Source organism: Chrysemys picta, chromosome 4 (assembly GCF_011386835.1).
Source record: "Chrysemys picta bellii isolate R12L10 chromosome 4, ASM1138683v2, whole genome shotgun sequence".
NCBI lineage: Eukaryota > Metazoa > Chordata > Testudines > Emydidae > Chrysemys > Chrysemys picta.
In genome coordinates, this window is record NC_088794.1 from 58,714,769 (window position 1) to 58,737,404 (window position 22,636).

The window sequence follows — 22,636 nt, forward strand, 5'->3', positions numbered from 1 at the left end:
TTGCTCCAATCTGCCTCTAGCAAAGGGGGTTTTTATTTGGGGGAAATGTAATCTGAATACAGCAGAATAGTCAAAAGACGCTGTAACTATTGTTGGAAAGAAAATAAACTACATAAGCAAAGGCTTGCTGGGAGGGGAGGATGATTATTAGAATCAGAGGGTTAGAAGGGGTCGCAAGGGTCATCTAGTCTAACCCCCTGCTAAGATGCAGGATTTGTTGTGTGTAAACCAGCCAAGGCAGATGGCTATCCAGCCTCCTTTTGAAAACCTCCAGTGAAGGAGCTTCCACAACCTCCCAAGGCAGTCTGCTCCATTGTCCTGCTGTTCTGACAGTTAGGAAGTTTGTCATGAGATTAGGGGTGGAAGTGTGGCGGGGAGGGGGCTGAGGGGTTAGGGGATGGGGGCTAGGGGATGAGGGAGGGGAAGGGTGCGAGACTGGGAAGGGGGACATGGGTGTGAATGACAAGGGGAATGGGGCAGAGTAAAGGCTGAGGTAGGGACAGCTGTCAGCCCCACATTGCCCTCCCATGTGAATGCCACAATCTGTAGGCCCCTGTCCATCTGAAGTGATCTGACCCCTCTCCTTGCCTCTCCTCATGTGAGCAAGGTTCTGGGGGGTTGCTTTTCTGGGATGGGGGGTGTCTGAGCCCTTCCCCTACCTCCTATGGAATTTGGGGGTGCGTGCCCTCACCAGTGGTGTCTGAGCCCCACTCCCTGCCACCTGTGTGTATGCCAGGATCTCGGAGGGCAATGGGGGGGCTGACAGATGTTCCCAAAAGTATTGGGCATGTCCAATATTTTGGGAATGCCTCAGTGGCCACCGGTGGTGGAGCTGGGCAGAGCGTTGGGGGACACTTTGGAGGTGCGGTGGGCTGGGTGGAGCTGGAACATGACTGGAGAAGCCTGGCTGAAGCAGGTGCCGGAGTCCCAGCTGGGGGTGGGAAGTGGGAGGCAGGGCCCGCCTCAATGTGCAGCTCAGGCTTCAGAACCAAAGTAGCGTGTGGTCCTCGGGTAAGCTGCTATCTGTGTTATGTGCACACAGCAGCACAGGGCAGGAGACAGTGAGGGGCAACTTCTTACATGTTAATGGCTTCTACTGCACCAGCTAAAGGCTTAATGGGACAGGGAGGGGAGAGGGAGCTGGAAATGTTGGCGGTAGGGGGCTACATGTTGCAGGGAATAGTGGGGCAGGGAGTAGGGAAGGAGAGAGACACACCACACCAGTCTTCTCTCACATGCTTAAAGTTACTATAACCACCATGTACTAACACTGCCAGGTTGGGGGACATAGACCAGGGATAAGATTTCTCTCATTGGCCCTGTTAGCAACTGCACATTGCCAACATTTCAAATCACAAGCAACTGTGTGGCCTAGTGGAACAACCACTGGACTGGGACTATTGCTAGCTCTGCCACTGGCCTGCTGCGTGACCTTGGGCAAGTCACTTCCATGCTCTGTGCCTCAGTTTCCCATTTGTAAAATGGAGATAATGATGTAAAGTTCTTTGAGATGTACTGATGAAAAGCACTATATAAAAACTAGGTTTTGGGGTTATTATCTAGCTTCAGTTGCATATCAACTGTAAATCTAGGCGAGAACTACAACTGTCTAAATTACCAGTAACTCCTCCCAACGAACATTTCTCTTTCTGTTTAGAAAGCTAGGAAATTAAATGGCCAAAAAAATTGTTAAAATAAGGTTGCCCAGTGATAGCTTGCCCTTCCAGAACATTGAGGTCAGCAAAACTCAAACTTCTGAAAGCCAAGAAATACAGAGTTAAGATAAATTCTCACACCACCTTAACTCTGCCCTCTTTGAGCACCCACAATGCCCGTAACACACAGATTCCCACTCTGCCATTTCACAGTAGTGGACAGGTGCTAGCTGCACTTTTCTGTACTCTGAAACACTGATCCTGCTTCCCCACCATAATACCACAATTGTGAAATGTAACCACCACTTCTTACCCTTTTACAACCCCTTCACATAGGGTACCACCCAAACATGGGCATTCCCCTACCCATCTTTAAATCCAGACTGCTCTGATATCCTATTTCCCTGCTGACAATACCAATGGCAAGAAGACCATTAGTGCCCTGACACACACTACACAATTCTTGTGGTAATGAGGTAGACTGGAACCTCAAGGTACACGCACACCTCTTGCTTCCACATGGGGGGACTCAAACCCAGAGCTCCTCATATCACAATCACAGCTCTTCCAAGCTACTCCAGCCTATTTCTCCATCATTCAGTACAGCTATGTCCAGCATAGTGAATGCAGCTGGAGTGACTGCAGATAATTCCCAGTACCTATTGCCAGCGCTGGGGGGGCAGAGTTAAGGTTGTATGGGCATTCACCTTAACTCTGTATTTCCTGGTTTTTTGGAGTTTGAGATTTGCTGAAGTCGATGTTGTGGAAAGGCATGAGCAATCACGGGGCAGCCTTAACTCTGTGTCAATGACATTTTTTGCCATTTAATAATTATAAAGATGCATTGATTTCCATCTCACCAGAACATATCTCTCCTTGGAAAGTGGTGCACCGGGACAGGCTGAGTGTGACAACCTTTTCTTGAATACTTCTCATAGAAGGGGTAAGCTCTTGGCAGCATTAGAAATCAAGCTTGCCCCCTCTGCCTTAAAGAACATGTCCTCAGAGAGGCAATAGTGACTGTGTGAACTGAGTCCTAATTTCAGCCATCGCTGCTTAAGCCATTCAATCAGCAGCACAGTTGCAGAGTCACCCGAGCGTTAATACTGCAGCATGCCCAGTGATGACAGCCTCCTAAAGAAAGCAAATGGACATTTATTACATATGATCCACTTCTGAAGAAAAGCTGTGCATGTCACACTATGTGCCTCCTAAAATGAGAGCTGGGCAGGAAGTGGTTTTCCTATCCTGTGAGAATTTTTGAGAGTTTCAAAAATCTCCCATTCCCACAAGGACAGAAAGTCAAATTTCATGAACAGAAAACCACCACCACCACCCGCCGCCAAAAAAAACCCTTCAATTTGGGTTGATCAAAACATTTTATTTTGATATTGCCCTTTTTAAAAAAATATTTAAATGAAACTAATATTTCAAATGAAAAGTTATTTTTGAACCAAAAATTACATCATTTTATTCCAAAAATGTTAAAATGGGACAATTCTCCCCCCACACCCACAATTGTTTTTTCTACAGGAACAATTTGTCAAAATTGATGCATTCCCGCGGGAAGTTTCGGTTTGATGAATCAACATTTTCTGATGAAAAAAGTTTCAGTGAAAAATTCCCAACCTAACACATTGCTATGAGAGTGATGGGCTAAAACTTTCTGCTGCTCTGCTTAAAATGATATGTGTTCCCCGGGGACCAGGAGAGATGGAACATAATGACTCAGTAGAGGTTCTTCAATATCATCATGGCCCTGCTGAAATCAGTGAGAAAACTTTCATAGATTTCTATAGGATTTGGATCAGGCTTTACGTGCCCAAAGCAAATTTTCTAGCTGAAAAAAAGAGCCCTCTACGAAGCTAGAAACCAGGCTGGACAAAGCTCTGATGAAAATATCACACAGAACCATCAGGCATGGGCTGAGGGAAGACATTACAGTGAAGATGGGCTAATTGTCCAATTGGTCTAAGTTCTGTGAAGTGACATTGGGGGATCTCACTGAAGGAAGCTAAAGTCTGTCTTCTCCCCGCTTAGTATGTCTATACAGAGTTGCTGAGCCCCAAAATTTTCATACCTTAAAATTAGCCTCCCAAGTAGCCTGATTTTTCTCAGGGTTGGAGCACTCTCAAAAGTCAGTGAGAGCTGCAGGCGCTCAATATCTTGGAAAATGGGGCCACTTTTCCTTTAGAACCTCCTTCTAGGCACGCAGGCTTGTACGTTGTAGCCAAAGTGCTTAGACGGTTCCATGGCCAATGACTCTCCTGCAGGGCTGACTCATCTCCCCATGAAACTCCATGGGGGAGATTGTCAAAGGCACCAATGGTCATAAGGCCCCTAACTCACCTTGACTTTCAATGAAAGCTAGGATCCAGATCCTCCCAGGTATTCAGGTGCTTAGCTCCTATTGAAATCAATGGGAGTTAGGCACTTAAGCCCAGATCTTCAAAGGTATTTAGGTGCTGTGCCTTTGAATATCTTCTCCTAATGCCCCTCCCTCCTCAGGAAATCCCAATTCTCCATCAAGGTTGTAAAGCAATAAAACCTCTTACCTCTCTGACACCACTCCATTTGACAAACCAGCAGCAGTGTTTCTGACCAAACGCCCGGTCCTTTTGAACTGTTGTGCCATCCAGCACATCTCGTCCAACAAGGCCCAGAGCTGTTCTATCCTTTAAAAGCAAAGACATGGACTGCGGTCACTGTGCTGTGAATGCAGAGCCAGGCCTCTGGAGGAGATTGGGGACATAAAGAAAATGACTGACAGTTCCCATGAGCCATTCCGGTGGGTTATCCAAATTGAAATAGTTCAGGTTTTGTCCAAAATATTTTAGTTTTCCGGTGTTTTGCTTTTGGATGAAAAAATCAAACTTTTCTTCAGCAAGCAGACACTTTTCATTTAATTGAAAACCCAGTTTTCCATTAAAGAACAGCTTCAACAGAAAATTTTTGACCAGCCCTAAGAATGAGGAATAGAAGCCTAAGTCTCCCAACTCCCACTCCCTTGCAGTAGGCCACACAGTCTCACCAAAGAATCACGGCTGAAAAGCCACCAGAAACTCTCATTCAACACAAACTCATAAGAACGGCCATACTGGGTCAGACCAAGGTCCATCCAGCCCAGAATCCTGTCCTCTGACAGTGGCCAATGCCAGGTGCCCCAGAGGGAATGAACAGAACAGGCAATCAAGTGATCCATCCCCTGTCGCCCATTCCCAGCTTCTGGCAAACAGAGGCTAGGGACACCATCCCTGCCCATCCTGGCTAATAGCCATTGATGGACCTGTCCTCCATGAACTTATCTAGTTCTTTTTTTTACCCTGTTATAGTCTTGGCCTTCACAACATCCTCTGGCAAAGAATTCCACAGACTGATTGACTGCGTTGTGTGAAGAAATACTTCCTTCTGTTTGTTTTAAACCTGCTGCCTATTAATTTCATTTGGTGACCCCTAGTTCTTGTGTTATAAGAAGGCATAAATAACACTTCCTTATTTACTTTCTCCACACCAGTGATGATTTTATAGACCTCTATCATATCTCCCCTTAGTTTTCTCTTTTCCAAGCTGAAAAGTCTCAGTCTTATTAACCTCTCCTTATATGGAAGCCGTTCCATACCCCTAATCATTTTTGTTGCCCTTTTCTGAACTTTTTCCAATTCCAATATATCTTTTTTGAGATGGGGTGACCACATCTGCATGCAATATTCAAGATGTGGGTGTACCATGGATTTATATAGAGGCACTATGATATTTTCTGTCGTCTTATCTATCCCTTTCTTAATGATTCTCAACATTCTGTTCGCTTTTTTGACTGCCGCTGCACATTGAGCAGATGTTTTCAGAGAACTATCGACAATGACTCCAAGATTTCTTTCTTCAGTGGTAACAGCTAATTTAGACCCCATCATTTGACTCACCTCTTATTAAGAGAAAACATCATCTTTGTAGGAAGCTTATATGACATAAGACACTGTGATATTATCTCAGCCACCGAGTCCAGCAATCCAGATGCCTTCTGCCTCTCCTGGGCAGCTGGAGTAACAGCCAAATGCCAATAACAGATAAACAAACACAAGGCTTTAAAAAATTACTCATAATTTATGGAGCAAATTCAACTAAAGGAAACCCCAAAATGAATAGTTTCCTGAAAATTGTGCTGAGTCTAAACACCCTGGCCTACCCTCCAAGAGAGAATTTCCTTTAAAAGGCTGAACTGTCAAAGGGAAGTAAGGAAATTAGGCACCCGAATCCCATTGGAATCCAATGGGAGTTGGACACAAACAATTTGTCCCCTGTGCAAAGCCCACCTTCACCCCAGTTTTGGTTATAGCTCTATCCCAGTGATGGTCTTTGACCCCTCTGTTGCGCATACCAATATATATTAGTGTTATACTTGTCACTTACCTGCGCTATGGGCATTGACTGGGTCTTTAGTTCCCTCAGAACTTCAGAGAAATGGAAACGAGGTTGGAATGCACCAAAAATGTGTCAGGAATTTTCAATCTGTGGCTGCTACTTTATACACACTTTCCATTTATATGTATACACACGCATTCACACACACACAATTTACTATAGTTCACCATCGAGCAGCAATCAATGTAGCAACCCTAACGTTTACCATACTCACTCTCCCAACATGCATTTACTCCAATTGCAACACACATCCCAGACACAGGGGGCTGGATCAGCTGTGCCTCTGGAATGGGGACCATGACAACAAAATGAGTGTCATCACCGTAGCATCACTCTCCCCCATTTCTCCTGACCCCACCGAGCACCACCACTGGATAATCACAGTAGGTAGGTTGAGTGGGGTGGAGCCACAGGTCAGCTGTTCTCAGCGGGATCGTCCTTTGTTGTCCCCTGGAATATCTGTGCACACATCCATGCTTCGATGAGAGATTGGCTTGAGTAGATGTGACACAGACACTCCTTGGCAAAGGCTCCTCCCCCTGTTCTTTGCACACAACTCTCATGTCACGCCTGACAAACTTATTACACCAAACACATCTTGCAGGATATTTATCCATAAAGCGTAACATGAAGGTATCTACAGAAAGCTCATCAAGACTCATGATCAGTGTGAGATGTATGTACGGAAGATATTTAAAGGATAATGTATTTATATTGAAAGTCTGCTTTACGGAGTTGGAGGGAAAGTTAGTCACCAGGGGACAATGTGTCTTGGTGATGGCCCATTTAGCCAGGAGAGAATTGTCACCCCACCCTGCTTAGCCAGTGATGCAATGCAATGCAAGACTTCAATGGAAAACAATCAAAGACAATTCCAAACAATTGAAACCACTGGAAGATACAAAAATAACATTACAAAAAGACACAGGTTGACCCTGTCTATGAACAGAAACAAAAGACTGTTCCAGTCTAACAGAGGGTAGGCAAAGGCACTCTGTATTCATTCACTGAGGAAACATCTTAAGGAGCAAGGGGAGACTTCCATGAACGTTTGGATCCTGGTTCTTGTGAAACCAGCCAGTTCTGCAACAGACTAATCTTTGAGGAGAAATCTTACTTTCTGAGATAGGAGAGGGAACTATTGATAAGTGTAGACCCAGGTTTGCGTTTTATGATTTTGCTTTGTATTGTAATCATTTGTTTCCAGCATTTTCTCTCGTTTCTAGTACCCTTTCTTAACCAAACCTACTTTTATTTTGTTACATGAGCTCACAAGTGCTGTGTGTTATACAGGAAGGGTGGTTTAAGGTGAAATGGGACATGGTGCACCTCTGGAGGCAAAGGATCTGGGATTTCTGTGAGCATCTAGCATCAGGGGCTGGACATCACGGGGGAACAAGTCAAAGGGTCTCAGGGACTGGGGTGCACCTATTGTTCACCTACAAGGTGAAGTTCGGGCTGGCGTAGCCCGAGGCTGAAAGGCTGATGGTGGTAGGTAACTGACACCCACCCACCACAAGGAAGACCCCTTCTCCGTGGAGACAGAGGGTAGCAAGGTCACTGTCTGTCCGAGGTGCCCCAAGAACTGTCCCGGTAAGTAAGTTTTTCGGGATTTGGCTCAGTAACGATATTTATTAGGCATCTGTCCATCGAAAGAAGGGCTTAGCTGCTTTATTTCAAGCACAGCGAAGCAGATATAAAAGACATAGTAAAGCCATAAAAATCCCACTTGACTGCTGGACTCAAAGGCCTTCACCTCGCTGAATGAGGCCTGGAATCTCTTCCCATCCCTCCCATACAATACAGAACAAAACCTGGTAGGCCACATCCCTTCTCTTCCTGCAGCACCACTCCACAGATCCCAGGGGAACCATTACTCAGCTAGTGTAAAACTAACAGGAGGAAAGAAATCAGACTCCTCTACCTTTGTGCTGGCACGGGGGCAGCTGCGGCTGTATTTTCTGGTCTGTTCCATTGAGTGTCCCGCTCACCGCAGCAGCCTGCTTCGGGGGCAGGTCCCTGGGAGCTGGCCCGTTGGATTCCAGCCCTCCTGTGTCTGGGTTCCGGCATGAGGACTCCTCATTAGCTCGAGACAAGTCATTTTTACTGAGCAAACTGGCAAACCGGAAGGTCACCGTGTTGGCGGGATAATTTATACCAAAGGCATCTATGAGACATGACAACAAAGGGTAAAACTGTTCATAAATAGTCAGGTAAAACTAAGTGATGTTTGATTGCAGGGGATTATGTGGAAGATCCTGGTGAGACTTCATGAGACTGGAAACATTTGGACACCTAATTCCCATCGACTTTCATGGCTTGTTGACTTTCACTAGAAGCCTGCCATGCCTTTATTAACTTCCCCCTCATAGCGTAAATGCACCTGGCCAGCAGGTTTGTCTGAGCTTCTGACTCACATCTCCTGGGGCTTTAGCAAAACCAAGGTTAGTATTGATTCTTATTTCATGAGGCAGTGAGTTCCACAGGCTCCTGTGGAAGTTCTATTGCCTGTGGATACAAGCCTCCCTTTGTTGCTGGACAGTTCCCCCTGTTCTAGAGGAACATAGCTGTCATGGAAGGCCATGGTCAAAGAGAGTACAACAGAGAGATGTCTCCAGCCATATCAAATTGACCTTGTAGGTCTTATAGGGTTTGGGGTATGGAGCATTTGGATATTCTCTTTTTCTATCTGTGTACGGTCCCTAAGGCAACTGTAACTTCTGGTTCTTGTTTTGAAGTTTTCAATTAATAAACATGAACAGAGAGAGATGGCTCCAATAGCCTAGTGAGAAGCAAGTAATTTAGATACATCGTTTCTGTATTGCTCAGTAGTGGAGGTGCAGGGGATTTAAAACCATGTGTTTTATCATTCCTCCTGCCCATCAATCATAAAATCATAGACTATCAGGGTTGGAAGGGACCTCAAGAGGTCATCTAGTCCAGCCCCCTGCTCAAAGCAGGACCAATCCCCAACTAAATCATCCCAGCCAGGGCTTTGTCAACCCTGACCTTAAAAACCTCTAAGGAAGGATATTCCACCACCTCCCTAGGTAACCCATTCCAGTGCTTCACCACCCTCCTAGTGAAAAAGTTTTTCCTAATATCCAACCTAAACCTCACCCACTGCAACTTGAGACCATTACTCCTTGTTCTGTCATCTGGTACCACTGAGAACAGTCTAGATCAGGCCTGCACAACATGCAGCCAGGGGGCCGCATGCGGCCTGCATGGGCTCACGGTGCGGCCCGCAGGGGGTGAGTAGGTGGGCTCACTGTGCGGCCCACGGGGGGTGAGTAGGCAAGCAGTGGGTGAGGGAGGGGGGCTGAGGAGGAGAATAGGCAGGCAGTGGCAGGGGGTGAGTAGGCGAGCTGGAGGGGTGGGGGGCTGAGGAGGCGAGCGGGCGAGCAGTGGCAGGGGGGCAGGTGAGCCGGCGGTGGGGGCTGAGGAGGCGAGCAGGTGGGCAGTGGAGGGGGGTGAGTAGGCGAGCTGGGGGGCGGGGGGGGCTGAGGAGTCGGGCAGTGGCGGGGAGGCAGGTGAGTTGTCGGCAGGGGGTGGGCTGAGTAGGTGAGCCAGGGCGGTGAGGGGCTGAGGTGAGTGGGTGGGCAGTGGCCGGGGGGTGAGAAGGCGAGCCGGGGAAGGGGGGCTAAGGAGGCGAGCGGCAAGTCGGTGGCTGACCCGTTCTACTGATCTGGTCTTGCTCCCATCCCCTTTCACACCTTCCTCATTCACACCTCATTCATTCAACAGGGCAATTGATTACAAAGTGGGGGGAAGATCTTATTCTACTTCTAGCAAAAACACATTTTTCTTTTACCTTAATTATACTACCTTAGGGGCCAGCTATAACATATTACCAAGGTTCAATACTGCTGTTTCAGCAGGGTGGTGTTGGGGAAGGAGGGCTTTTTTCCACAGGGCGGGCGGCGCTGGGGGGGGGGGGGTTGTGTTTCGGGGGGGGCTGGGTGGTGCTGGGGGGTGGTTTTGGCGGGGTCGGGGGGTTTCAGCCCTCAGCTGTTTTCTTTGGAGTAATATGGCCCTCGCCGCTTTACAAGTTGTGCAGGCCTGGTCTAGATCCATCCTCTTTGGAACCCCCTTTCAGGTAGTTGAAAGCAGCTATCAAATCCCCCTTCATTCTCTGTATGGCATGCAATGCCATACAGAGAATGCCTCCTGTCTGTTTACAGGCTCGGGGTAACACTTACTGTTCCTGTGTAAGAAAAGGACAGCATCCTGATACCCTCGAGAAAAAAACTCATTCAGGACCTGTGGAGGAAAGCACCCGGAATCAGAAAGAATTCCAGCTGCGGGAAGTATTCTTCGAGGGGCAGAAGCCATGTCTTCTCTAATGCTGTTTGATATACCATGTGGAGAATTAACATCTGGGACTTGATCCTCAGCTGGTCTCAGTGCTTAAAGGGTCTCTGGTCAAAAGGGGCCATAGACCTGGCCAATAATACTTCTGCAACTCAAGCTGGTCACTGAGGGTTGCATGACCTGGAGGAAAAGCCCCTCTGATTGCTTGGCCTCCCCACTTCCCCACCTCCTGGGCTAGAGCAGCCAACCAGACTGTAATTTCTGGTTCTTGTCCTGCTGCAGGAAACAGGCAGAGCTACCCCCCAACTTCCCCAATGCCCTTTGCACTGGATGGGAAGAGGGAGCAGAAAAAATCCACCAGCTCAGGGCAGCTACACTCCCCCTTCTCCTCCAGTGAGCAACAGGTGCAGCACCTTTGCTCCTCCCCACTTCCCCCCATGCCACAGCACCTGGCCTGGGAAAGCAGGGGGCACCGGGGGGAGGGGAGGGAAAGACCCCCTGGGACCACCCCCAGCCTCAGCCTAGAAGGAAGGTGGAGGGGACCCTGGTGCAGATCTGGGAAGGGGGAGGTCAAGTACCCCAGGGGCGGCAGGAGGGCAAATGGATGTGAGGGCAGAATTGATGGGGAGCAAGAGAACAGGCAGCTGTGATGTTGCCAAGAGTTATGCCAGCCTACCTCAGCTGAGGATCGGGCCCATGGCGTCCGGAACTGGAGGTGCACATTAATCCCAGGACTGCGTGGCACAATCCTGGTTGGGTGGCACAGCAACAGATGTGTGCTGGGCCAGAGCTGCAGCTGGTGTAACCTGGCATTGACTTCAGTGGGGCTAGGCTGATTACGTTAGCTGAGGTTCTAGCCCCTCGTCTGCAGCGTAGGGATGTAGGGGGTCACCAGACTGGAGCAGACCCAAGATCTATCCCGTCCAGTATCCATCTCTGACAGGGGCCAGTCCCAGATGCTTCAGAGGAAGGTGTAAGAACCCCACAATAGCAGATGTGGGATAATCTTCCACCACCACCACTCACCTTTGAAGGTTTCAGCCTAATCCCTAATAGAGATCGATATAAGCCCTGAAGCATGGGATGGTGGGTCCCGAACTCACTGGCTCTGATAGAAGTAGTGCCAGTGGGTAGGGGTACCAGCTCAAAGGCTATCTCATCTGGGACAGCTACCTAAAAAGCGGCAATCCTGGGAAAACCTAGAGAGGTGGGAACCCTACTTGAGGGTAAGACGATTGAGAAGCACTGGGGTACATTGGTAGGGGCCACTTACCAGGTAGCTAGGTGGAAAGAGAGCATAGCTAATCCTGCACAGGTTTTCCACTGAGATCTGAATGCTGCTGTTAAAGATCTGAAAAGAGTAGAAGATAGCCGGGCAGTCCCGGGGACAGATGTCCAGCTCGCCCGTGAATGGGGACACCGTGATCACGGCCTCCAGGTCAGAACATGGTTGCAGGTTAGTGAAACCTCCGTCGACGTAGCGCTGAGGTAGAGGGTGGAAAACACAGAGGAGTTTGTTTGGAGAAGTTAAAAATAGGCAGCAGTGTCACAGCAATCAGGACAGGTGATCGTGTGAACAATGCAGGCCTTGTTCGTTACATGTGGGTGTTTGAATAGGGTACCTGCAACCTCAGTTGGGATATGCAAATTAGTAGCATGTATAATAATCCCTACCTCTTATCTAGTGCTTTTCATCAGTAGATCTCAAAGTGCTTTATAAAGGAGATCAGCATCATCACCCCCATTTTATAGCTGGGGAAACTGAGGCAGGGAGATGTGATGTGACTTGCCCTAGGTCACCCAGCAGGCCAGTGCCAGGAATAGAACCCAGGTCTCCTGAATCCCAGGCCACTGATCTCTGATCCCAAAGGACAAAAGTTCAGCTTGTGGCTAAGGCACAGGAACGGGAGTCAGGAAATGTGGAATGTATTCTTGCCTCTGCCACAGATTTCCTGTGTGAACTTGGACAAGTCACTTATCCCTTCAGTACCACAATGGGGGGGACAATGAAATCTGCCTACCACCCAAGGGGTATTGTGAGACTGAATGCATTACTTGCTTGTAAAGGAGCTTTGTAATCCTTGTAGGGGAAGTGCTAGCAAAGTGCAACGCACGTCTATTTTTAAAACGTTCTGTGAATCCTTAAGGCACTGGGGTGCCTTCAGGGCTGGCCACTTTGCTGCACTGTTTGCTTTGCTATGTTACATGGATAATTGTAGGGTGCATTGTGCCAATGAGGGAGGAAAGGTCTGTAATGGGGTCTGGATTCCTGGGAGGTAGGGTGACAAGATGTCCCGATTTTATAGGGACAGTCCCGATTTTGGGGTCTTTTTCTTATATAGGCTCCTATTACCCCCCACCCCCTGTCCCGATTTTTCACATTTGCTGTCTGGTCAACCAACTGGGAGGAGCTAGCCCCACCATACTCCTACCCCTATTTGGAACTTTGCCTATTCCCACAACCTGTCTTGCTTCTGCATGCCTCCTCCCACTGCCAGGTTCTCCCCACATAGCTAGGGGCCAAGAGCAGCTTGGGAGAGAGACTTATTGGCTGGAGTCCAGGGCCTGCCTGCATGGGAGGTGTAGCCAGTGGGACATGAGAATGGATGGGAAAGTTAAACCAAACCCCACCCCTGTTAAAAAACACAGGTTACTATAGAGCAGCCATTATGGTAGCGAGTGGCCTGTTGCAATGAACATGATGACACAATCCGGGGTGATTATTAAAGGCTTGTTGTCAAGATTATATAAAGGCAACAGGGCGGCTCATGAAGGCTTTAGCCCGCGTGGGAGGGAGTATCCCAGCTACTCCACTGGAATATCCAGCTACTCATGAGCCTGTTTGTCAAGCTTGTAAATACTAGACTCATGGCAACGCACTATGAGATCTCTGAATTTAAAGAGCTACTTAAAGGCAACATCCTGCGTCTTGTGCTTTTTTGTAGCGGAACTCCTGCTGGCTTTGGCAATTTCTGTATGGAACAATCACTTCCAACCCCCTAGGGAACTCTATCCGGACTACACTGAGCTGAATTCAACCACGGGTTACATTTGGGCTTTTATCCTCTCCGTGCGGGGTTCAAGAGACCCTGACATTTACAGCCGAAATCGAAACGGTGCGAAGCCACAGGGACTGAAACAGAGCAAACTAAAAGTCATTGAAACAGGAATAATCCAAGTGAACCCCCAGCAGCAAGATTCCCGGAGCTATAGATCACATCACACCCACCGCAGGGAATTCATGGATGAAATTCAGTGACTTGGATTATGCTGGAGGTCTGACTTGATGGCCCATTGCAGCCTTTAGATCTATGGAATGGATAGACCCTTAGCTAGTGTAAACTGACAGAAGTCTGTGGAGCAACTCCTATTTATGCCATCTGAGGATTTGGCCTTATGTCTGAGAGCAGAGCCTGGCAATAGATTGGTGAGGACAGAAATCGTATCCCCTGGAATATTTGCTAGAGAGCACTTACCACACCTCGGAAGGAGGGAGGGATGAAACCGCAATAGATAGGAACAAAGCAGCTGCAGATCAGTGCCTGTGAGGAGAAGAGACACACAGAAGGGTCACAGAAAAGCATACTTCACCCCCAAACTTCCCCAAGTTGAGAGGCGATTGGATTTATCGCCCAGAGATTCGGGCTTCTTTGCGGAGATACACTGGGACTGAGGTGCTGTGATCTGGATCCAAACTAGAGCCGGCCAAAACTTGGAATTTTCATTCTGGGAGAAATTCTGACATGTCAAAAATTTTCTTTCACCCCAACACAAAAAGCCAACATTCCAAATTTCCCAGGAAACCAAATTTCCAAAGCTTTCGTTTCAGAAATATCAAAACGACCCTATTGAAACAAATTGTCCCAGGGAGTTCAAAGTGCTTCATTTCAATACTGAACTATCATAGAACCAGGGTGGAAATGATAATGTCTAAAGGAAGCACTTTGGCCGTATCAAAATGAAACATTTTGATAATTTTGCATTGCAAATTGTGCTAAATCCGTCCGTTCCCACGAAACATTTCAATGTGGCCAAATCTGCAACAGAAAAATGTTCATCAGACAATTTTGAACAGCTCTAATCCAGACTTTTAAATGTGGGGTGGATCTTAGGGCCTAGTTGGTGATGCATCAATCTGTATTTAAATCAGGACAGGCATTGATAAGAACAGCATTAAATCCAACCTATTGGGGATGAGCGGGGGAAAGGGACTAGCATATAGGCTGCCTTCTGTCCCCTTGTTGGAATACAGCAGCACAGGTGGCCTGCTGGATTCTCCAAGCCCAAAGCCAAAAAGACTGATTGGGGGAGAAGGGCCAGCTGGAGCTGAGGCTGGCTGAGGGCCTGCAGCTGCCCTGAATGAGAGCCCAGCTCCAGGGGAGCAACTGGGGGAAACTACTGCCTTGAGGAGGGCTGGAGTAGCCGTCTGGGAGGCAGCCCAGCTCCAAGGGAAGGGGCTGAGGATTTATGTCCTAAGGAGAGACGGGGCAACTCCACAGAGCACAACCCAGCAGCCAGAAAGACTTGCAGAAGCTCCTCAGGAGCTGGATGGGAAGAAGCCCCCCAAGATGACCAAACCACGGAGCAGGAGCAATGGCATCTTCACTCTGGCAAGGGATGCGGGGAGAAGGTAGAAGCAGCCCAGGAAGGTGGCAAGGGATTGGAAGGAGCGGTCCTGACCTGCCTTACATAGGGTCCCTGGGCTGGGAGAGGGCAGGCAGGGGCTCCCCTGCCTCTTCCCCAACTGAGGAGATGGTATGAGCCTCAGGACTGAGAGAGGCAGCCTGGCAGTTGTGGAAGGGGAATGAGGCCTCGACATAAAGGCCCCTAGATGTGGGGACTTGGCTTGTTTAGACTGAATGAGGGACAAGGTTTGGAAAGTGCCGTGGCTGGGAGGCAGAGGTCGCAGCCTTCGATAAGGTTAGAAAGCTCCATAATAAGGGGCCCTAGGAACACTTAGCGGGGGCACTCCCGCAGTTGGCACACACAGAACAGGCTGTTTCCAGGAGCAGGTACCAATGAGAGCTACTTTCTGGCCACGTCTGGTGCTCGTAACTTAATATGCTGCTTCTGAACCTAGGCTCAGGGTGGAATCTCTGGACCGAGACAGAGGTGGAATTCTCTCCTCCCTCTACCTGTTCATGTACGTTGACTTCACCTCTCCCTCATGAACTCAGCTTGTGGTTTTTTCTCATTTAATTGCATTGCAGGCACAGCAGAGTGGAAACCCCATTACCTGAATCAGATCCTCCTTCGAACTGAACTCGGAAACCATGACATTCTGTCCGTCCGTCACCCGGGTGAGGGAAATGTGCAGCCTCCCCGAAGCTACCTGGTGAGAGTTCTCTGGCAACATCTTGTACAATCCCTTCTGTATGGTGCCGAGCGTGTTGCACCCGGGAGACAGAGGGCCGAGAATCGTTTTCCTGGCATCTCTCACTGCTTCATGGAAAGATTCTTTTAGGTCCTCTGATCGAGGGAGGGAAAACAAAGGTCGTTTATCACCAGCTTTCTTTAAAGGCCCAATAGTCCTAAGATTGTCCAACATGATACTCCTGTGTTTTCAGTCACGTATCATTTTGGCGAGCTGTAACCTTTTGGATGGAAATTGCTCACATTCACTCTCTGACCTAAGTGGAATATTTTCAAAAAGTTTGATCGACAACAGAGCAGCTGTTTTTGAGAAAGAAGTTAGTGACAAACAGGCAGTTTGGTCAACATTAATTATTTGTTGGTGTTCTTTTGAGCAGTGGTAGCGTCTTAGGGTATGTCTACACTTTGTGCTGGTTGGGGGAAGATTCCCAGAAATTCCAGCCTGAGGAGACGTAGCCACAGTAGCTCTCATCAAGCTTAATGAGAGCTAGTGTGTGTATGTCTCCTCTGGCTGGGGCTCCGTGACGGTCTCAGGGTACCCAGGACTGAAAGTCGCTGTGTTATCCTCTGCCTTCACTGAGAAGGAGTCATTTCTGTGCCTGCCTGGGTGTCATCTCACTGACACCACCAGCCTGTCAGCCCCTCGAGCGCTCTCCTCTGAGCTACGCCAGCCCCAGCTTTGCCTTGTGGGTTAGCAATAGGCGTACCCTCGTCCCCAAGTCCCTTTGACATGTTCCCCTGTGATATGCCGCCCCTGATGCTGGCTGCTCACAGAAATCCCAGATCCTCCACCCCCAGAGGTCCAGTTTTACATTAAACCACCTTTCCTGTACAACACACAGCACTTGTGAGCACGTACCTTTATTTTGTTATAAGTATATTTAAGAAAGGGTAAAGATTTAACTAGACGAGAGAAAGTACTGGAAACAAATGATTACAATACAAAACAATATCATTAAATTCAAACCTGGGTCTACACTTATCAATAGTTCCCTCTCCTATGTAATAAAGTAGGCTTTTCCCTCCTAGAGTTCAGGCTGTTGGAGAGCTGGCTGGTTTCACAAGAACCAGGATTTAAATGTTCGTGAAAACAGCCCCTCTCCACAAGGGGTTTCCTTAGTGAACGGATTCAGAGGACTTCTCCTTCCTCTGTGTTATACTGAAACAGTCTTTTGCTTCTATTCACAGACAGGGCAAATGCCTGTTTTATAAGGCTCCTTTTTCACCTTCCAGTGGTTTTGATTGTTTGAAGTTACCTCTGATGGTTTTCCATTGAAAGTCTTGTTATTGCCAAGGCTAAGCAATTGAGCTTTGCATTACATCATCGGCTAAACAGAGTGGGGAGGCAACTCTTCCCGGCCTAAATGGACCATCACCAAGATTGTCCCCTGGTGACTAATTTTTACTCCCAGTCCCTAAAGCATACATTCACTATAAATGCATTATTGCTTAAATATTACCCGTACGGACATCTTGCAAAGATTATGAGTTTGACAAATGACGAGCTTTCTGTGGATAGCTTACATGTCACTCTTTATGGAGAAATATCCTGTAAGACGTGTGCTTGGTGTAATGAGTTTGTCAGGTCTGAGGTGAGGGTTGTCTGTGCAGAATAGAGGATCCTTTGCTTAAGAGCCTCTGTGTCACAGAATCACACACACACAGGTCAAAATGTAGACATACCCTTGGCAGCTTGGAGAAGGAAGGTGAAATTTGGCAGGGGGAAAACCCTGAGGTCACAGAAGTGCCTTTTTGCTCTCCCAGAGGAAATTCATCGAAATTCAGCCCAGTCATAAACCACAGGAAATAATCTTTAAGTGACAATCAATGGCCCGTTAGGGTTTGCACAACGATTGAACATTTTATCAAAATGCAGACTCGCGTTCTACTGGATTGTGCATTCTGCCAGGCCCCTCGGAGCCTTGGCATTATCTCAAAGCAGCCGCATGGAGCTGTGGCTTCCTGTGATTCACAGAAGGGATCTGCCTCCTCCTCCCACAATACCCTTTGGCCTAGAGGCAGGACACTGGGCTAGAGACCAGGAGAAAGTGAGGTCTAGGTTTGCCTCTTGCACTGACTGGCCTTTGATGAGCTGTATTTCACATCCCTTCTTAGGGACTGGGAGCACAGTCTCACATCGGTACCCAAGTCTCAGTCTGAAGACAAGGAAACTGAGACCCAGAGAAGTTGCACAGGGCCATTTCTGGCACATCTGGGACTGGAACAGTTCAGGAAAATCAAGCTGAGCCCTGTTGTTTCAGCGGGAGGCTCGGATGGATCCCGAGTTTAGCAGAGGAGCTGAGTGTATGTGGGAAACTGCGGGAGTGGTGCCACCAATCTGTTTGGGTCAGATCATCCTGTCTTCTGGTAAAATCCTGACTCGGATGGCTCAGGAAGTAGAAATTGCTGTGAGAAGCTCCTCATGTGATTCCCTCATGACCTCTCATCACAGGGTGGGGTGGGCTCTGCACTGTTCATCACCGCATCCCTGTGAGGATAGGTAAATATTATCATCCCCCACTTCACATGGGAGGAAACAAGGTGTGGTTAATAATTACATCAGCCCTGTAAGGCCGATAGGGACTGGAATTTCCTCATTTGATAGCTGGGGAAACTAAGGCACAAAGTCGGGACATGATTTGCCCGAGAGAGTCAATGTCAGAGCTCAGGAGTTCCTGGTTCCCAGTCCTGGGCTAAGAGCAGTGTCCCTTTTCAGCAGCATGAAGAGAGAGAGGGGAGAGGGCTGTGGAAGAATGGCTGATGGCCTTTCAGCTCCAGCATGCGGCTGCTTACAGCTTAATTATACTTGGTCCTGATGTAGGCAGGCTCCCATGAACCCGTGAATAAGAGCAATACCTCAGGATCGGCATTGTAGCTCCTGTAGATTAGAAACTACCAGACCAGATCAGACCTGGGGTCCATCTAGGTCAAGATTCTGTCTCCTGCTTCACAGGAAGGTGCAAGAAACTCTTTGGGAGTAAGCAATGGGATAACCTGCCGCCAGGGGAAGTTTCTGCCTGACATCCGTTAGTTAGAGGTTGGCTCACATGTTGAAGTAGGATGCTTTGGATTAGGATCTGTTTATCTGGCCATGCAGAAGCGAGATCACTGGGAATTAAGCACACCCTTGGGCCCCCATTCGAGCCCAAGATGATTTCATGTATGGCCAGAAGCACATTCAGCCCGTGATCCTGCAGAGATTTCTGCACGTGCTGAAGTTTGCACATGCACCAGTTCCACCGGCATCCAGGAGGCTCCTCACATGTGTAAAATTGAGCCACCTGCACAAGATTTTGCAGGGCTAGGGCCTAATCTGGCAAGAACAAAGCTCCCTTGGGCCCCTGTTCTGGCTGTCCCAGTGCAGCAACCCCTGAGATTGCTCTAGAAAGACGGGCAGACAGACAGATTAGACGGAGCAAAAATATCTTAGTGTCCTGAAGGCACTGGAGCAACCCAGGAATTAAGAGCAGTTATAAATGTTTGAGCAGATATTCCGGGCATGTGACATAACAACTAATGCTTTGCGGGGTCAAGTGAGGTGATAATGGAGCTGAATTTCAGATCAAAGTTGCTTGAAAACCAAATGACAAACGTTTGTGCCTTTTGCCATAATAAACCAGAGCGGCATGGACCTTCCTTTGGTCTGCAGCCTGACTAAACAAGAGGGCTCCAAACTGATCTCTGAGAGCCAGAGCTACTGGCTGTGATTGCCCAGGAGCGGGACAGCCTGTGAGCTGGAAGATGCTATTGGACTGTACCATTACAGCTGCCTCCGCTATAGATTTCCTCGAGGTATCTTTCCCCTTGCAAGCACGGGAATATGCCAGTCAGGAACCACTGTCTTACAAGCAGCAGCTAAGATATTGGTACATAGATGGATATGCATTTTTTTGTCTGCCTTAAAAAATTCTTTAAAAACAGCAAAGCTTGGGGTGTGTCTACATGGAGCAGGACTGTGCACTGCATGGGTGTGATTTCTAAAGTGCGTATTAACTGGTCCGTGTATACCTTGCTGGTGTGAACTAAAAGTTCCCTAGTGCACTTTAACATAGTGCCTTTAATTTTCTACACTAAAACCAGCACCTGGAGATAGACAAATCACCCAGGGGCTGCTCCTCTTGGTCCCATTGATACTAATGAGATGTTTGCTGTTTCTTAAACAGGGGCAAGATCAAGCCCTTACGTTACAAGATCACAGGGATTTGGGGTACATCTACACTGTAATTCGGGCTGGCCCGAATCAGCTGACTCAGGCTCATGGGGCTTCGGGAAGTCTGTATGTACCCTTAGAGTGTTGCGGCTGGAAAAGGCATTGTATTCCTTGGAAAGGAAGATGCAGCCTCTTCTCCTGAGTGGGGAAGCATTTAGGGCTGAATGCTCAAAAGGATTTAGGTGTTCTCCACCTCGGGAAGGTGGGGTATTGATCTGAACAGGGATTTGTCACCTCGCAAATGGCTGCTCTAACCATTGGGCTATTCTCTCTAGCCCGCATAATTCTTTGAGAGCAGGAGAGAGAGCACAAGAATGAGAATGTGCCAGCCACCAGGCTATGAAGTCACTCACCCAGGCGGTGGGTGATCCAGGATCCAGTCCCCCTGTTCCAGGGAGCCGTTCATTTCTCCACAGTGCAACCACTTCAACAGGAGAGACTGAGGGGCCCCCTCCATTAGACTGTCCCAGCGCCCATTGGTTAGAGCACTCACCTGAGAAGTGGCAGATCCCTGTTCAAATCCCTTCTGAACCAAAGGTCTCCCACCACCCAGGTGAGGACCCTAACCATGGGGCTAAAAGTGGTGATGAAGGCTCTCCTCCTCCCAAGCTGTTTCATGTGAGCTCCCCTATGGGGGGGCCTGCTCCGGTAGGCAGCCTCTGAGTGTGTCTGCTGGATTGGGCCCCTCAGACAACTTAGGCAGCCGAACGATTATCCCCGGTTGATGAATCGCTCTGGAGCTTAGGCAGGAGATAGGCCTCCGGACACCACAGAGGGGCCGTAGGGCATGTGCCCAGAGGCAGAAACATAGGCACTGAGGGATCCTTTACTGCAAAAACTTACGGTTTCAGCGGGAGTTTTGTGCATCACAGTGCTTCCAACACTGGGACTTAGACAGTTAAAACAGGGCCAGAGACGCCTGACTACTTTTGAGTACTCCACCCCTACTGACTAGTCCAAAGAAACACTGAAACCTGACCGCTGAATATAATGGTACCAGGCCAGAGGCTCCCCTGGTATCAGTGGAAGGACATTGATTTATATCAGCTGAAGATTTGACTCACTGAGTACATGCAATGATCTAGATGGATACACAGGTCGAGATCCACTGCTGGTGTAAATCAGGGTCACTTTACTGATTTCAATGCACTCGTTACACCCATTAAAGATCAGGGCCACTGGCTGAACAGGTGAAACAATATATTAATATATGTTGGTCTAGACTGGTGGCATGGAATTGCATTTCCTGGCAGGCCAGGTAAGGAAATGTCCAGATCTGGACAGGCCAAAGTGCTCTTCACGTGTGTGCTCTCTGGGGAGTCTGCCAGCAGCCAGGGGTCGCAACCTTTCACGCGTGATGTGCTGAATTGTATTTAATAATCTCAAAATAAAAAACTGGGCATCCATAGGCAATATTCCAATGAAATCTTATAAACAAGTGATTATACAAATAGACTACAATGCTATTAAAACATCATGCTGTCAATATTAATTCTACTCTTAAAGCTATGAAATGAAAATAAGTTTAAAACGCACAAGAAATGCAGGCACGTCTAATTTCCCTGATTGCCTGAGATTTTGACAACACCTTGGCATCATCTTTTTTTTCTGGAAAAGGACGAGGCAGATAGCAATCAAACTAGCTACGGAAAGCACGTCGATTACTGATCGCTGTGTGTCTGAATGAACGTCTGATTAAAAGCGTACTGCTGTAAGTCGAAATGTATCAACACAGGCTAGCGCCAAGGTGTTTAAATGGAAAGGTTTTAAATTAAGTACGTGGCAGGATGGTAAACAGAGGGAAAATAAACTGAGCTGCATCTGCCCACTCCCCATCAATCCTGCTGCTAGCCCACCATCTGCCCAGCCCTCTCATCAGTTGTGGGGCCCCCAGCCTCACCTCTGCTCTTTTGGGGGTTCTTCGGCCCCCTCTCTGAGGCCAGGGGATGGGTAAGCTAGGCTCCTGAGGGGAGGGGACGAGAGCTCTGCTTCTTCCCAGAAGGCTGGCGGTGGGCCAAATGGAAGACCTGTGGGGGCTGGATCTGGCCCACGAGCCCACTGAAGAACAATGGTTTAGATCCTCAGCTGATGGAAAGCAATGTACCACTACTGACTTAAACACAACTAGTCTGATTTACGCCAGCTGAGAATCTGGCCCTGTAGGTCCCCTGATGCTGAATGATTAAGTTATTATTTATTGTATTATTATACAAATAATTCCTTTCTGATCCTTTCATGTCATTAAAATCCATGTTTTCATTATTATTATTATTATTATTATTATTATAAACGTATACACAGAATAAACCAAAGCCTTTCTTACCTAGGCTAGATTCACACACCACTGCTGCAGCTATAAGTGACCCAGCTGATGCTCCATAAACTTTGGATGCTGATTTTAGTATCTCAGGTGCCAATTCCAAGAGCGACTGGACCACCCCTATCTGGTAAAGTGCAAGAAAACCGCTGCCTGAAAAAGAAAGAGAGAAGGGGGTGCCGGTGCCATTTAGGTCTTCTTCAGCCATCCCAGCTGCTCAGTCTGCAGAGACGTGGTTTTGTTAGTGGGCAGGCACTCTGTAACTTCGATGTTCAGTTTTGCTGTTACTAGATAAACTCCGAGCCTGCTCTCTTTCCGCCCTTCTCTGACACATTCACTGCTTCTTTC

The 22,636-nt window shown here is 48.1% G+C and overlaps 1 protein-coding gene across 1 annotated transcript; it reads right to left on the reverse strand.

Annotated features, from left to right (window-relative positions):
- Positions 1-22,636, reverse strand: PNPLA1 (patatin like phospholipase domain containing 1). The gene is made up of 9 exons (XM_024114775.3): positions 22,295-22,636; positions 15,625-15,857; positions 13,865-13,930; positions 11,662-11,871; positions 10,277-10,337; positions 7,999-8,241; positions 5,576-5,690; positions 4,211-4,330; positions 1-2,789 (listed from the first exon to the last, which is right to left on the reverse strand). Exons 1-9 carry the CDS (start codon positions 22,494-22,496, stop codon positions 2,756-2,758), a joined length of 1,284 nt encoding a protein of 427 aa, XP_023970543.1. The 5' UTR covers positions 22,497-22,636; the 3' UTR covers positions 1-2,755.